The sequence below is a fragment of the Medicago sativa genome, chromosome 3 (genome assembly GCF_051527215.1).
Source record: "Medicago sativa cultivar Bolivia chromosome 3, Bolivia_mono, whole genome shotgun sequence".
NCBI lineage: Eukaryota > Viridiplantae > Streptophyta > Magnoliopsida > Fabales > Fabaceae > Medicago > Medicago sativa.
Window position 1 is genome coordinate 44,003,066 of NC_140751.1, and position 14,108 is coordinate 44,017,173.

Sequence of the window (14,108 nt, forward strand, 5' to 3'; positions counted from 1 at the left end):
CATAAATGAATGGTATTTGGACACGCACACATTAATTTTTTTTTTCTTTCTAATAATAAAAAAAATCGATGGTAAAATGATTTAGTATTTGAGAAAAAGTCTTTTTACATGTGTGTGACCAAACACTGTTCATTTATGTTTGTGACTATAAAAGAATGTCTCCTTATTAACAAGTAAAATAAACACAAACTTTGAGAAATGAAAATATAAAATATTTGCCCAAATTAAACATGATCTTATGTTTTCGAGAAATATAATGAACTCCATATTGTATCAAGTAAAATCATTTTATTAAACAATTAATATCAAAAAGAAAATGTACATGGAAATTCGATTTTTGAATAATAGTAAACCTTCAAGATAATCATTTTGTATTTCTTACTAACAAGATTATATAGTTGTGAAGTTTTGGCAAAACAAAATTATAACAATAAATTAATTAGTAATTGACTCAAAAAATAAAAATTAACTAGTAGTAAAATATCTATGCTAGTCACTTTTGTTGGACAAACATATTGCACTCACTTATAGTTGTATTTATTTGCTTTGCAAACAGTAAACATTTTCTAAGAATAAAACATAAAACATATTTGTATAGAAATGAGAATTTTAATCTAATTTGAAAATAAGATTACTCAAAATAAGATATTCCGATATCTTAGAAAGTACAAAACAATTTCAAGTACACGGAAAAATCCCTAAAAAAAAGAGCACAAAGAAAGAATTTAATAAAGGAAAAAACTTATATATTTTTTTTTTTAAAGAAATCAAACTAACCCATCAAAATAAAAAACTTTTGTTATTAAAAATTCATTAGTAACTAAAATTACGAGTGTTGCGAATTCGATGAGAAAACACACCAATAACAAACTTGATGTGTGGAGCAAGGGATAATCAAGCAACCAAAACAAAGTGTATGGAACAATTATAAACACAAGCCAAAAGTAGAAAACAGCGAGAGAAAAGAAGAGAGAACACAAAAGAATTTGTTGACCCAGTTCGGTCCAAATTGACCTAGTCTGGGGGAGAGAGCAGCCCTTCGTTCCACTATATGATGAGTAATGTTACAAAAGAGATATCAATGGGTTACAAGAATAAGTCTCCCGCCTAATTCTACCCAAATCCCAGCCTCTTCCCGTAACCAAGAGACTCAATCCTAATAGTGTTTCCCAAGGTGAATCAACCTTCAAACCCTAGTTTGTTGCCAAGAGACAAACTCTATACAAACCCTAGTTTGATTTCTAAACCCTTGTTTCAACCCCTTCTATCTCAAGGTTTACACTGATACAATGCCTATATTTATAGTAAAAGTAACTCCCATAAAATTGTAACAAATCTGGCCCAAAAATACATTTTCGAAAAAAACCTGCACGCAAAATCGGGCCCCGATTTTACCAAATCGGGCGCCGATTTTTCCAGCACCAAACTGCTCCAACCTGCAGCCAAAATCGGGCCCCGATTTCTCAAATCGGCCACCGATTTCCACTTCCAGCAAACATCAATTTTGGCCTCCAAACTCCAATTTTGAGTCACTTTCACAACAACAAGAAACAATGCAGTTTGTCAGGGGCAGATTCCCTGGGAAAAGAGCAAAAACCCATGTGAAAAGGACGTTTGCCAGGGATTTTGCTAGGGGTGGATTCCTGGGAAAACACTCGTCGCAAACAAAAAAACGAGAGGTTGGGCCCTATCAAATGCCGTCGTTTTTTCCCTGTCAAAAGCCCTGTTTTAACCCCTGTCCTTCTACCTGATGCATTTGCTTTTTCTGCACACTGTTTTCTAACACACCGTTGTACTCACGCAAGATCAAATCTGCATGTTGACAAAAGCGAGGGGTTTTGCGAGGGGTTAAAACCCTGTGAAACAGGACATTAATTTTTTTTTTAAAAAGGTTTTATTTTCTAAAATTGATTTTTCAATAATTAATTAATTGTTTTAAAAATCATTTTAATTAACAAAATTTATTTAAAATAATAAAAAAATGTTTTTTAATTGTTTTTTGAAATATAATTAATCGTTTCTAAAATCATTTTAATCAATAAAATTTATTTAAAATAATAAAAATATTAAATATAATTAATAGGCATATAATTAAAGTAACACCACACATACAATATTAAGTCTAATAGGCATTTATTAAAAAAAAAGTCTAATAGGTATGAAATTAAGATTTGACTTAAGTAATATTACAAACAATGCATCATGAAAGAAGCAAATAAAAATTGTGCCAGGAAGCATAACAACTTCCCAAAATTTTACAAACCATTAATCAAAAGACAATAATTAAAACACACAATAACCACCATCATCATCACTCCTCCTCGTTGGTCTCGACATCATCCTCTTCACCGAACACATCATATGGGTCATCATTATCATTGAAGGCAGGTGTTGGCATTACCATGCTGCTCATTCGTAGGCCAGCCTTGCTTTTGTCTAAATTGTGTCAACTGCTCATCAAAGTAATTTTTATGTTTTTGCAGCAATCGTTGCACAAGCGTCTGTTGGCTGGCCATTTGAAGCACAAATTGCTCCTGAGTCAATTTTTGTGTCATTTCCTGCATTTCAGGAGTGAGCTCGGACTGCCTTGAAGATCCCTCTCCATAATTCAAGGTGAGGCTAGGAGTTGCAGCAATGCCCTTGCGGTAGTTGGCTTCTAAGTTGATGGCGCTAGCCTCATCAACTGAACAACCACGGGAGAGCGCATCTGCTAGCTTCCAATCATATTCTTCCTGCAATAAATAATAACAAAATAGTTAAAGACAAATAAAAATTAATTAAAAATTATAAAATAATTGAAATTAATTACTCCCTCCGTTTCATAATGAGTGTCATTTTAGAGAATTTTTTTTTTCAAAATGATTGTCACTTTACATTTTCAATGCAACTTTAATTTATTTTCCAACTTTACCCTCAATAAATACTCCAACTTTTCTCTCTCACAATTTTTAATGCAATTTTAAGTTTGTCTTTCTCTAATAAAGGAAGGGTAGTTTAGTAAAAATGTTATGTCTATTAATTATTTTATTCCATTCCTTAATCTATGTGTCAAAACCTTAAACGACACTCATTGTGAAATGGAGGAAGTTAAATATATTTATGTAACAATTACCTGGCATCTCCTAGAGCGATCATCGACATACGAACAAGAACTGTATGCATATGTTTTCTTTTGGAGGTCATCACTATCATTGAAGACAGGTGCTCTCACATTTTGGGCATTACCATGTTGCTCATTCATAGGCCAGCCTTGCTTTTGTCTAAATTGTGTCAACTGCTCATCAAAGTAATTTTGATGTTTTTGCAGCAAACGTTGCACAAGTGTCTGTTGACTGGCCATTTGAAGCACGAATTGCTCTTGAGTCAATTTATGTGACATTTCTCGCATTTCAGGAGTGAGCACGGGCTGCCTAGAAGATCCCTTTCCATCAGTCAAGGTGAGGCTATGAGTTGCAGCAATGCCCTTGCGGCAGTTGGCTTCTAAGTTGATGGCGCTAGCCTCATCAACTGAACAACAACGGGAGAGCGCATCTGCTAGCTTCCTATCATCTGTTTCAAAATGAACGTCACTTTACATTTTCAATGCAACTCTAATTTATTTTTCCAACTTTACACTTAATAAATACTCCAACTTTTATCTCTCACAATTTTTAATGCAATTTTAAGTTTGTCTTTCTCTAATAAGGGAAGGGTAGTTTAGTAAAATTGTTATGTCTATTAATTATTTCATTCCTTTCCTTAATCTATGTGTCAAAATCTTAAATGACACTCATTGTGAAATGGAGGGAGTAAAATATACTTATGTAACAATTACCTGGCATCTCCTAGAGCGATCGTCTACATACGGACCAGAACTGTATGCATCTGTTTTCTTGTGGAGCTCATTTATAAATGGCTCCCTTCCAAGCTTCTTGGCCTAATTGACAAGAAACACAAAATTATTAATTAATTAATAAACATTAAATTATATAGCCACACACACAAATTAAAAATGACTACATATTCCATCCTGTAAATCCATTTATTCAAAATTTCAATTTTAATATCAAAACTTAAAATTGCATGTCATTATTAGGGTGAATTAGAGCTCTAAATATTAGGGGCCTAAAAACTATTAAAAATTCTTTTTTCACTTTAAAAATTGCTTTCTAACACCTTAAAAATACCAAAATGACCTCAGTAGGAGTTAATTGCCGCTTGTCTCCACTGGCAGTTAATTGTCGCTCACTAAATGAACAATGACAATTAATTGTCGATGTGTTCTATTTATTCCAGAACAGCAACAACATCCTCCACTTTTACACAAACTCAAAATAACACACACAATTCCCTTCAAACTCCCTCAAATCAACTACATTCATCCAATTTCTTTCTGAAAAGTCAAGCAATTTATCAAGAATATTACAAGTAAGTACTCCTAATCCCTTATTTTCACATTTTTTATTTTGTATGTTATTTCTTTCAAAATTTGGTGGAAATATTAGTGTATAGGGTTGGATACATTATAGAAATTTTGGGTAGTTTGTGATCTTATATATGCATGGTATTATTATAAATGTTGTTTTATTAGGTTTAAGTTCAATGTGGTAGTTTAAAATTTGAAATAATACAATGAATCAATGTTGGGTTAAAAGGCCCCCACGTGCAAGCAGACCATGAGGCAAGGACACCATGAGGCCTCTAGAGCACACTGGGAGAGGCAGGCGGCAAACCCTATTACTAAAAGGGGAAACAGTTGTGGGAATGGTATGGAGTGTACTATTGGAACAAAATTGTCTTTGTATAATTCCTATAGAGTTTTGATGATAACAAAGTATTGAAAAACAATTGGATATGCTAATATATATTCAAGCATGCAGGACCACATATTAAAATTTAATAAGGTCTGAACATGTATAAGAGAAATCAGAAGTGCAAGAGAAGCTAGAAGACTTGGTAGAAGATTTGAAGAAAGGTCAAACATAAGTTAACACTTTGGATCAGAAGAAGGAAGTCACTCAGAAGCTGAAGATCTTCATCAGACTCTAAAGACCATCAGACTCTGAAGAACATAAGACTCTAAGGGTTCCAGAAGCCACGTTAGATTTTTCTTCTTTTGTAGTTATCTCTATCAATCTTTGATAGTACATTTTGTCTTCTTTTGACCACGTACATACAAAGAAATTCAAGGAGAAAGAGAATTAATAGATAACTCCAGTTGCAGCAAAGGAATTTAAAATGTCTATTCAATGGCATTATCCATATCAGGAAATATCCCAACGTCCTTGATTTGAAGCTTCTCAACGAATCTTAAAGCGCTGGCACCTCTACAACGTCTCTCAAATCATTGTCTATATAAGGAGTTGAAGACTTGAAGAATGACAACAAGACTCTGCTGTTTTAACTGTGCCCTTACTCTGTCAAATTCAAAAATGCATAGAACACTTAAGAATTCCTTACTAATTTCATATCTTAGAAATTCTAAGTTCATAGAGTCTGTTCTGTTTGTAATTGTTTACACCTCTAATTGTATATTAAGTGTAAGAACAAATATTTTATTTGTATGCTTTCAGACGTCTACTTCAGTTGTGATTAAGCATTATAAGTCTCTTGCTTTTGTGCTTGAGCACAAGAAGGCTCTTGGTTGTGTCCTTGAGCATTTGTAATAAGTTGTGATTATAGTGCAAAATCCCTTGGAAGTGCAAGGGGACTAAACTACTCCTCGATTGTAGGAGGAAACAGTATAATTTCTTGTGTCTGCCCTCCCCCCTCTCTCTGTCTCTCTCTTTCTCTCTCTCTCTCTCTCTCTCTCTCTCTCTCTCTCTCTCTCTCTCTCTTTATCTTTATGTTTGATTTTATCTGCTACTATCAGACTCTGACCAGTGCTGAAACACTTAGAAAAAATTGAAAAAGTCAACACAATTCATCCCCCCCTCTTGTGTTTTTCTCACCTTCAGTTGGTATCAGAGCACGGTCCTTGCTCATCCACTTAACCGTGTCGCAGTTAAAGATCCAGAGAGAAAAACATGTATGCTGATAAGAGAGGTTCTGGACCTACTGGTTCATCCTTCAGTAGAGATGCTACTAAGTTTTCATGGTGGAAGATCAAGATGTACAATTATATCATAGGTGTTGATGATGAACTTGGGATATCATTGAAAACTGATGTTAGCTTTGATGTTGATACAGAAGGAATTATGGTAGACAAGTAGAGTTTGACTGGGCATCAAAGGAAAATATACAAGAAGCATCACAGAGTACGAGGGATTCATGTATATGCTTTACCTTATTCAGAATATACCAAGATATTTGATAAGTTTACTACTAAAGCCATTTTTGAGTCACTATGCACTACCTATGAGGGAAACCAACATGTAAAAGAGGATAAGGCTAACTAGTTGGTACATCAATATGAGCTTTTTAGAATGAAGGAAAATGAAGATATTGAAACCATATATTCAAGGTTTCGGACTCTTGTATCAGACCTTTAGGTTCTAAGCAAAAGGTATATTGTTCCTAATCATTTTATGAAGATTATTAGGAGTCAGATTTAGACCAAAGGTTACAACCATTCAGGAAGCAAAGGATTTAAACAAGCTAAGCTTGGAGAATCTGATAAGCTCTTTCAAGGGTCCTAAGATTGAGCCTGTTGAAGATGAACTTGATAAGAAGTCCAAGTCCATTGCTTTGACTTCTAAAGGAAAATCAGTTAAAGCTCTCCTGGCTGCTGATTCAGAAGAAGAAACTCCTTATGGAGGTTTTAACAATGATTCGAGTGATGAAGATATGACTCATTTCACCGAGAGTTTTCATTACCTTACCAGTGGGTCAAAGGGATCGGGTTTCAAAAGAAAAAAAGAAGATCAGTAGGTATGCTTTAACTGCAAGAAACTTGGTCACTTTATTGATGTCTGTCTAGAGTTACAGAAGGACAAGTCAAAGTAGTAAAGCTCCAAGAAAGAAAGTTACAGGAGCAAGCTTAAGAAGAGTCTTAGTCAGAATCTAAAAAGGATAATAAAGAATCTAATATGGGTTTAATGGCCACAACAACTTCTGATGTAGAATCTGGTTCATACTCTAATGATGATTATGAGGTATTATCTAAACTAGCTCATGGAGAATTTGTTGAAATTGTCAAAGAACTTGTAGGGTGATGTCTAGACAAATCAAAAGCTTTAAAAACATTAAAGAAACATTTTGATTTGTTGACAGAAGAATAGAAGCTCATGGAACATCAAAACAAAAGTCTGTCAGTTTACAATGAGAATCTCAAAATGAGAAATAAAATTTTGGAGAAAAATGAACTTTCAAACATCAAGAAAATTGGCAGACCTTTGACTAAATATGATAATGCTCTTAAAGAGCAACTTCCATAATGATGAACTTTCAAAAGAAGTGTGCGTGTGCGTGCGCGTATGAAATCATACTTCCCTTCTCGTAATTTCCTTAAAAAAAATTGATTTTAAGAATTTTATATTTTTTGTTTTATTGAAAAAGAAAATTATTTTTATTATATTTGTTTTTTTTGTATTGTTGGTATAACATAAACATAGTTTGTACTATTTCAAAGTTACAAACATCTATACATATGATTTTAATCAACATCAAAATTTCATAAAAAAAAAAAAAACATAATTCTACAAAGTAAGCATTACTTTGATGACTTGATGTTTTATATATTCTGAAGGATCTCACCTTGACTCCTTTTTCAGCATTCTTCTCTTTTTTTCTTTTCCCTTTAGCTTTGCTTTTGTGGTGCGGAAGTAGTCCATATTTTTCATATCTCCCTACTTCTTGTATAGATCGTAAAGTGAAGCCTTTCTTTTTATGAGAATAGAACTGCAACAAATCACATCACATCACATCAAATAAAATTCACTTTCTATTTCATTTATTGGCAATAGAATTGCAACAAATCACATCACATAAAATAAAATTCACTTTCTATTTCATTTAATGGCTAACGGAAATTCCTTATCAGTAGATAAAATTTGTATTATCACTACACAGGAACGACCTCAACATAGTGGTGCAACGGCATCATCAGGGCACAATGAGATATGTAGAGATTATTCTACTTTGTCTTTATATATCATAGATTTAGAAGTAAAAAGGAGTTCATAACGAGATAAATATAAGTTTTTAGAGAGAAAATAAGAGATATATTGCACGATAATTGAAAAAATTATCATATTTGATTCTAATAAAACAATTATGCCCTAACGACAAAATTATGCATATGTACGACTGCATATGCGACCATATTTACAATTTAAAACTGTGGTATAAGCTTTACAAGAACCCAAAACACTTTTACCAAATAGAGCTATGATCTTCCACTATATTTTGTTCAATCGAGAATTACGGTCTAATAAATCAGATGAGATTTTGAACAAATTGAGTGGCCCATAGAGAAACCACCCAAAAGTTGACAATGTTGAATCGCTATGTTCTCATACTATATTCTTCATAGAGATAGTATCTTGGATTTCACTATTTTCTTGGATGCTCTTATATACACAACCCTTCTAGAATTTACCCCTCCAAGAAACAGACGCGGTTTGAAGGAACCTCACTTACATTACAATTCTATTTACTTCCCATTCGATGAAGTTGTTATGCCCTGCACCATTCCTCTAGACAATATTTGTCAAGGACACAACATATCTTTTTAAGATTTTATTAGGAAAAATTATAGATTATACTGGAAAATAAGATTTAAATAAAATATATTAAAGATTTATTTTTACATAACAAAATAAATTAAAGATAATTTCGTCTTCACAAAATTTGTTTTTCTTAAGTTTTTTGTTGTCTTTGAAAATAATTGTGACAAACTGAAAATTAAAGATACATTTCATCTAATTAAATTTTTACAAGAGAGAAAATTTGAAAGATATTGTTTAACCTATATCGCTTAAAAATCAAATTGTGGCAGTAAAACTTAAAGTATATATGTTATTTACCTATAACTCAATAAGACGAGTTAAAATTGGAATAAAAAATTATAATACATTCCATTCCGTCTACTTTCCAAACAATGGAGTGGAAAGTTAACTCTGTTCCATCATGAAATATCCAAACGATGGAATGAAATCTCTGTTCCATTCCGTTTCGTTCCACTCTATTCCGCTCTGTTAGTTTTATGTTATCCAAACAGAGCCTAAGTGAAATGATTTTTGACTAGGTTTTACTTATCTTCTGGGATTACCAGAGTCTCTTTACCTTTACAAATAAAGGGTTAATATATTTTTTTTTATCAATATTCCTTTTTTTAAATAAAATAAAATATATGAATCAACTATAACTACAACACCCAAATAAAAAATAAAAGAGTTACAAAAAGAAGGAGAACAACAATCTAAGCCTTGAAAGCTAAAAAAAAGAAATTAAGAAAACCTAATTTGTTAGAAGACTCTTTTCATAACTATAACGGTTAAATAAGTTTTTCGTCCCTGTAAATATATCAAATTTTGATTTTAGTCCCAAAAAAATAAAATTATATGTTTTCATTCTCATAGAATTTTTTGTTTTATTTTTGGTCCCTAATCGATATGTTTTTACATTTTTTGAACATAATATGAATATATAAAAGTTGAACATAATAAATGGGCATAACATTGATACAATTTGAACATAAAAGAGTTATAATCTTGATGTTCATATGAAAATAAAGTGGCCATTAAGGACCAAAATCAAAATAAACAATTTTGTGAGGTTGAAAACGTTCAATTTAATTTTTTAGGGACTAAAATCAAAGTTTGCTATATTTATAAGGACAAAAAACTTATTTAACCCTAACTATAATAATTAACTGGCTATAAGTTACCAAAAAAATATTTCTTAAGCATGTTCTTTGGGGAAATATATACCTATAATTAGTCATTTTCCATTGTCTTAACTAACTATCACACAAAGAAAATCAAGAAACATGTTCATTTTAATTTTGGGTACATACCTTGTCAATCCTCGTTCCGTTTCTCCGCGATTTCTCTACTACCTCCCAGTTGTCATTCCATTCAGCAAGAAATTTTTTGAAGCATTTTGTCTTTGGTGAAATAGACATGGTTTTCATCTAAATATGTATATGGTAATTATTAAGGTATTAATAAAATAAAAATATGTTGGAAAAATTGTACAGCAAAAGAAATCTACTTAACAAGCAATATGCAAAAAGTACTTTAACCTATTAACATAAGAATGTAAGTTAACAACACAAATAGGAAAACAACATCTGTCAAAGAAGAAAGAGATGTGAGTGTAATAAAATACACCGTTAAAGTAATATTCTACCAACATAAAAACAATTCAAACTATTGCTTAGATGAACGTAATCTAGACTTGTCCAAAAAAATAAAATGAACGTAGTCTAGTGTACTAGTGTCTTAAAAAACAATGATGACCATTGTTCTTAGTTCAAAATCAACAAGCTTCTCAATTCCAAACTTAATTTATAATTATTTTGTTATATAATTTAGTTATAATCTTTCAATGTTAATTTTTTCACTCATCGAAACTTGCAATAAATCACCAAATGAAAATAACGAAAAATTTATGAATTTATAACGAAAAATTCATAAATTAAAATTATTGACTAAACATTGATGAATAATGTGGTGATAAAAAATGTGAGCAATAAAGACTGAGGGGAAAAGGAAAGGGTGGCTTGATGTAGTGATGTGGTGGTGGCCCGATAGTGGTAGTGGTGGCATAGGTATGTAGAATTAGATAAGAGAGATGAAATGAAGATTTTATAAGAGGGTAATTTTGAGAGAAGAAGAAGAGAGAAGTAAAAACAGGGAACAAGATGATGGGAGGTCGCAATCAAAAACCAGGTTAAACGCAATTGATAAACAAATATTTTTCTCTTTCGGTGGATCCTTATGAATGCTCATGATCTGAGATCGAATGATTACCTCTTGTAGCACGATTGACAACACCTCTATTTGTCCACACGAGTTGAATACCTTCAGTCACAATGCGAGTTGATTCGAATGAAGGCTTAGAGAGAGAGAGAGCAGCTTAGGTTTAAGAATGGCTAGGGTTTCTGAAAAAGGAATTAGGTAAAGTGTCATTTGTTTCGGCACAAGGGTTCTATAGAAACACTTGTTTCATCTACAAGCTAAGAAAATCCACATAAGCACATTGTACCTTGTGGTGTAACATATTTTACTTAAACGCATTGTACCTTATGGAGTACCACGTTTCTCTAATTAGCGCCAGTGCATCGTATGACTGCATCACAAAATAAGTATTACCTGTTTATTTAATCTCTCATCATTCTGCTCTTTATATCTGTGACCCAGTAAGTTCTTGTAACCTTGCCAATAATATTAAACCACACATTTAATATTACTAACAGTGAGTGGTATCTAGCAACATATCATTGCTGCTCAAGTGACAAGAATGTCATTTGATCTGAAAAAACCTTCCAATAATAATAATATGAGTATACTTACCATTTTTCCCTCATGTTTATATTGAACACAAGGCATAGACCTTCCAGTTCAATATTAGGGCCTTAACAAATCCTCCTGTTATATATTAAGGGCAAATTTATCTAGGTCAGTCATGTTCCTCAACATGATTTTGGTGTTTTAACTTCCAAGAAATAAAAAATTAAAAGGATTAACTACTCAAGGATGTATATAGTGGTCACAAAAAATGTTGCCAATAGAGATATAGGATAAAAGGTAGGGCCGACGTGACAAATGTGTGGCAATGGCGCGATATTGGCAATGTTAACATGAGTATGGAGGATTGGATATGGGAGAGAATAGGGAGAGTTCACGAGAGGGTAATTTTAGAATAGAAAGAAGAGATAAGTAAACAATAAGAAATGAGGAAATTGGCCATGTTGTTGAATTTATATACATGTTTTCTAGATGCCCTCCAGTAAACCCTTGAAAAAAAATAGTGACCCACTAGTAGTGAAAACATGAATCCCGACGACAAATATTTGGATTTCAAACTCCCACACAAGGTTTTCAAGGGTTAAACCCCTGAAAATTTAATTTCAAATAACATTTTCTTTCTTTATCTTTTATTCTCATGTTGATTTTTTATGTTCTAATATTACTATCGTCATTTTTTACATATAAATCGAAAAAATGCATAAAACAAATCCCAAAGTAAAAAACTCACAAAATACCCAGAACATCATACAAAAGATCAGAAATCCAAATTTCATTATTTTTTTCCTTGACCTAAATGATAAAAATACCCATTAATGTTCAACTAGTACAAAAACCACACTGAAACCCTTTTTCCAAAAAACCACATCGGTATATTAGTAGATCGGCTTATTACAATACTAATCATATAAAGATAATAGCATTTCAACACTTATCCAAAATCATAGATTTTTAAAACGGTGAAAATCAAAATTTTCTTTCAGATCTATTATCACATGGACCTGATCTAACACATTAACAAAGGAAATGGGTACAAAAAATAAAAAAAAATCACAACACCCCCTTCGTTAATGGAGTTAGGGCACAAAAGATAAGGATAGGGGAGGGAAATTGTACCTCTGTGAAGCTAAATACTCCTGGGTGTTGATGGTTGATCCAATTGCAAGCTTGACTGAAAAATTTAAGTGAGAAAAATGGAAGAAAAATGACGTTGGAGAGAGATAGAGGGAGGCTGAGAGTGAGGTAAGTGAGGAGAGAGAGAATTTTCGTAAAACGAGTCAAACAAAGTAAATTTGGTGTATATATATACAAGGAAATAATAATAATAATAATAGTTTTCACTAATTCATGACAATTTATTATTTGAGTTGTGTTTTTTGAACAACTATTTATATGACAACTTATGGGACAACCATAGATTTACTAAGAATAATAAGTATTGACACGAAAATCAAAGCAATAGAGAGATAAAGTAAAAACATAATGTGAATATGCGAGTGTTCTGGACCAGTCAGAAGACCAACCGTATGCTGACACGTGGCATAACTTATACCGCCTCAAAGGCTTCGCACATGAAGGAGCACGTTAGCTTAAATGCACTACACCACACAGAAGCGCGCCCCGCACGAAGATCACCCTACATGTGTCCTCTAACCGTCCCTAGTCACACGCTGTGTGTAACACCCTATTTCTATTAAGCGGTAAAACACACGAATATATCAGAAATATTCTAGAAATAGATGCTACGTCTCCGGATAAACCACAAATCATACATGCATAAAGATCATGTTACACAACATAGCAGCGGAACAACATATAATTCATAGACATATCTGGATCTCCAATAAAATACAAATGTATTCTCCAAACTCCAAATAACATAATAGCTCAACAATTCCAAAATACAAAGTCAAATAACGACATGCAAAGACTATCCTAGATCAGAGCCCTAATCTAGACACTTGCATGAAAAAGAGGACTCCACTCCTCGGCATCAACAAGAAACACTAAGCATCCTGCACTCCATCTACCCGTCCATACAGAAAGGTAGGTGGTAAACCACTGAGGGTTAGCATTACATCATCATAATTCACGAAAAACATTTATCATGAATATTGGAAATGGAAGGATATATTCAAGAATAACAATTCATGCATATTATTCATAAGTAATATCAACATATACATACTATCATTCCAAGTTCATCTCCACAAGTGTATCATACACATATATCCAACTCACCTTGTCAATCAACAATTAACAATCAATAATACAATCCACAATTCACCGTTAGCAGAACAATCATCAAACACATTGCAAATGCAATTCAACCCACCAACAGTTTATGCAATGATTCTAGACTCATTTAGATGCATGTGGTACCAATCACTCCAAGGTCGTCACCTTCGATGCAACAAAAACATCGTACTCACCTCAATTGGATATAAAATCCGCCACCATCAGTCTTGGATATAAAATCCACCACCATTAGTCTTGGATATAAAATCCACCACCATCAGTCATGAATGCATGAACATATGACTCAACTACAAATGCATATGTTCACACAAACAATAATCACCTCACCATCACCAATACATGTATATATGCAATCATCAACAATTCATCACCAATTAACACATATACAATCACTAACAACATCAAAAATCACACAACATAGAGTTGTCACATAATTGCACCACCAATCATCTTCAC

General features: G+C 32.7%; 1 protein-coding gene across 1 annotated transcript; it reads right to left on the bottom strand.

Annotated features, from left to right (window-relative positions):
- Positions 1 to 2,111: 2,111 nt before the first annotated feature.
- LOC146937594 (uncharacterized) lies at positions 2,112 to 3,773 on the bottom strand. The gene is made up of 3 exons (XM_085749469.1): positions 3,770 to 3,773; positions 3,113 to 3,549; positions 2,112 to 2,732 (listed from the first exon to the last, which is right to left on the bottom strand). Exons 1-3 carry the CDS (start codon positions 3,771 to 3,773, stop codon positions 2,376 to 2,378), a joined length of 798 nt encoding a protein of 265 aa, XP_085605595.1. The 3' UTR covers positions 2,112 to 2,375.
- Positions 3,774 to 14,108: the final 10,335 nt, after the last annotated feature.

Excerpts from the sequence above, each read along its gene's own strand:
- LOC146937594 (XM_085749469.1), bottom strand. Across the intron at positions 2,733-3,112 it reads ATCGCTCTAGGAGATGCCAG|GAAGAATATGATTGGAAGCT; the intron begins GTAATTGTTACA and ends TATTTATTGCAG.